The sequence below is a fragment of the Eretmochelys imbricata genome, chromosome 14 (genome assembly GCF_965152235.1).
Source record: "Eretmochelys imbricata isolate rEreImb1 chromosome 14, rEreImb1.hap1, whole genome shotgun sequence".
In the NCBI taxonomy this organism is placed as follows: domain Eukaryota; kingdom Metazoa; phylum Chordata; order Testudines; family Cheloniidae; genus Eretmochelys; species Eretmochelys imbricata.
In genome coordinates, this window is record NC_135585.1 from 40,618,225 (window position 1) to 40,621,713 (window position 3,489).

Below are 3,489 nucleotides of genomic sequence, written 5' to 3' on the forward strand. Positions count from 1 at the left end.
ATGTCACCTGAGCACAGCAGACCAGCCAGAAGGTGCTGAAACTACTTTTGAAAGGAAAATGAATTACATATGCAAAAGCCTGCAGGGAGAGGAGGATGATTCGGGGTTGAAGAATTGTTGGGAACAGCGGGAGAAGGATTTGGGGGCCAGTGACAGGAAGGGTAATTATAGGAAGGGGGATAAATGGGGTGGGTTGGGGAGGGCTGGGGGCTAGGTGGCGTGAGAGAGGTGAGGTGTGACACTGGGAAGGCGGACAGGAGGGTAAATGATGGGGGAGAGGGAGAAAATAGGGGCAGGGGGACCTGACAGCCCTATATTCCCCTCCTGTGTGCGGGCCAATATCTGGGGGCCCAGCCCATCTTCTGGCGTCTGACCCTACACCTCTCAGAGGGATTGTTTCAGGCTGTATTCATCTCCTTGAGGTGTTCTCACTCATCTGAGAAGAGCTCATTGAGATGAATAGGACACTTCACTGAGCCTCCTATGCTGTAGATGGTTGTGTCCAGCTTTGTACTGCACTTACCGAGAGTCTCTGCGGGGTCAGAGGTGAGAGGAACCCAGACTGGCCAAGCAGGGTACCCAGTACAGCTCCTGTCCAGAAAATTGTGATGGTTCTTAAAAGACCTTTTTGGTCCACTTGTCATCCCTACCCATTGCTACCTACAAATGCCACAACGATCACTAACTCCTACCAACAGTTAAAAAAATTAGGAAAATAAATGGCAAACAAATTTGTTAACACAGCGTTAAGGTTTCCCAGTGACAGCTTGTGCCTTTCCAGAATTCAGAGTTCAGCAAAATTCAAGCTTCTTAAAACCAGGAAATACAGACTTAAGTTAGGTATGAGGGGGTAGCCGTGTTAGTCTGTATCCACAAAAACAATGAGGAGTTTGGTGGTACCTTAAAGACTAACAGATTTATCTGGGCATAAGCTTTCGTGGGTAGAAATGGGTTTTTTACCCACAAAAGCTTATACCCAAATAAATCTGTTAGTCTTTAAGGTGCCACGAGACTTAAGTTAAATGCCCTTACAACCATAAATCTGCCCCCTTTGAGTGATGCCCCACAACATCCATAAAACACATACAGTGAAAAGGCAGAATGTGAGTACTTGCCCTCTGCTCAAACACTGAGCCTGCACCCTCCATAGAATACTACACTTGGAAAATTTACCAACCACTTTCTACCCTTTTACAACCTCTTCACACACGCATACAGGATACCACCTAAACTTATACTTCATTAAATCCACAGACTGCTCTCATATCCCAGCTCACTACCAACTATATCCATGGCAAGAAGCCCCCAGTGCCCTGCTACTGTCACCACCTTCACAATTCTGTATTGAAATCATGCAGACTGGAATCTCTAGGTACATGTGCACATCCTTATTTTGATCACCCATACTGGGCGGGGCTCAGACCCAGATCTCCTCTTATCACAATCACAGCTCTCCGATGCTCCTCAAACTAATCCTCTGATCTTCTTATATCACAAATACACCTCTGCCAACCTGCATCACCTACTGCCTCCACCATTTGATACGGTTACATCTAACACAGGGAGTGAAGCTGGAGTGAATGCAGATAATTCCCAGTGGTCTTGCCAGCTCCAGGGGGGCAGAATGAAGGTTGCACGGGCATGCATTTTAACCCTGTATTTCTTGGCTTTCCAAAGTTTGAGTTATGCTGAACCTGACATTCTGGAAGGGCACGAGATACCACAAGGCAATCGTAACTCTGTGTTAACAAAGGCTTGCTTTTTTTTTTTTGACATGTATTTATGATAGATATATAGATCCTAATCTAATTTGCCTTGGTGTAAATCTAGAGTAATGACACTGACTTCAGTGAACTCAGTCTGGGTTATTACCACTGTGAACCCCAGCATTTTGCATAAACACATAGCACATCAAAATCCCACGGAGGCAATAATGCCATCAGTTGATTATACCTGTAAAGACACACAGAATGAAGCCATCATCATGGGAGAAATCTGGAAATTTTATTCTTGGTGGATAATGACCACCCAGTCAGTTTCTTCAGGGCACCTTTGATCTCTTTGTTCCTCATGCTGTAGATTATGGGATTCATCATGGGAGGCACCACGGAATAGAGAACAGCCACGAAGAGATCCAGCCCTGATATTGAGCTGGAGGTGGGTTTCAGGTAAGCAAAGGCGCCAGTGCAAACAAACAAGGAGACCACAATGAGGTGAGGGAGGCAGGTGGAGAAGGCTTTATGCCAGACTTGCTCAGAGGGGATTCTCAGCACTGTGGTGAAGACCTGAACATATGACACAATTATTAAAACAAAGAAGCTTAAAGTTAAACATACATTAAATGCAATAACCCCAACTTCAGTGAGATATGAGTCGGAGCAGGCGAGTTTGAGTAGCTGGGAGATTTCACAGAAGAACTGATCCACCATGTTGGCTCCACAGAAGGTCAATGCAAATGTGTTCCCGGTGTGTAGCACAGAGTAGAGAATCCCACTGATCCAGGCACTGGCTGCCATTTGGACACAAGCTCTCCTGTTCATCACAGTCTCATAGTGCAGTGGTTTGCAGATGGCAACATATCGATCATATGCCATTACGGTGAGGAAAGCAAAGTCAGCCTCAGTGAAGAAGATGAAGAGAAAGACTTGAGCAACACACCCAGCATAAGAAATTGACCTGGTATTCAACATGTAATTGGCCAAGGATTTGGGGATGGTGACAGAGATGGAGCCAAGGTCCAGGATGGACAGATTCATCAGGAAGAAGTACATGGGGGTGTGAAGGTGGTGGTCAAAGGCTATGGCCATGAAGATAAGAAGATTCCCCACCAGGGCTGCCAGATAAATCACTAGAAATACCACAAAGTGCAAAATCTGCAACTCCTGAACATCAGAGAATCCCAGGAGAAGGAACTCAGTCACAGTGGTTTGGTTGGACATTTTCCTTCTCAGTACATGATGTCCTGCCTGTGGAGGGAAGGAGAAGGGCAATGGCCAGGATTAGAGCGACAGAGGGAATGACCCTGATTCTCTCTCTGTAATATCTCATGGTGTGAATGTCAAAGGTGCACAGCACTTATTACTTCAGTTCACTAGGAGAGGTGAGCGCTCCTTGACCCCAACAATCAGACCACTAGACCAGTGCATTATCACACTAGGGTAAATTTGCATAACTCCCTTAAAGTCAATGGAGCTGCGTCAGTTTACACCTTCTGCCCAAGATATGGCTTGATAAAGATGCAGTATGAAAGAAGGAGCAAAGTACCACACCAATCCACCCGTTCTGCACAGGAGGGTTGTCCTAGTGCTATAAACACTATCCTCACAATTTGGGCATGAAACTATTGCTAGGTCTACACTATGAGCCAGGGTGTGATTCCCCTGCTCATGTACACACACTCACACCAGCTCTCTGTGAGCGAGCGTGAATATAAATAGCAGTGTAGTCTCTGGAGCACGACTGAACCTAGTGCAAACCCGCCTAAAACCA

At 45.9% G+C, this 3,489-nt stretch overlaps 1 protein-coding gene across 1 annotated transcript; it reads right to left on the bottom strand.

The window, feature by feature from the left end:
• Window positions 1–1,982: 1,982 nt before the first annotated feature.
• LOC144274031 (olfactory receptor 14A16-like) lies at window positions 1,983–2,939 on the bottom strand. The gene has a single exon (XM_077832738.1). It carries the CDS (start codon window positions 2,937–2,939, stop codon window positions 1,983–1,985), a length of 957 nt encoding a protein of 318 aa, XP_077688864.1.
• Between the last annotated feature and the right edge of the window lie 550 nt (window positions 2,940–3,489).

Excerpts from the sequence above, each read along its gene's own strand:
- LOC144274031 (XM_077832738.1), bottom strand. The coding sequence starts at position 2,939 with ATGTCCAACCAAACCACTGTGACTGAGTTCCTTCTCCTGGGATTCTCT.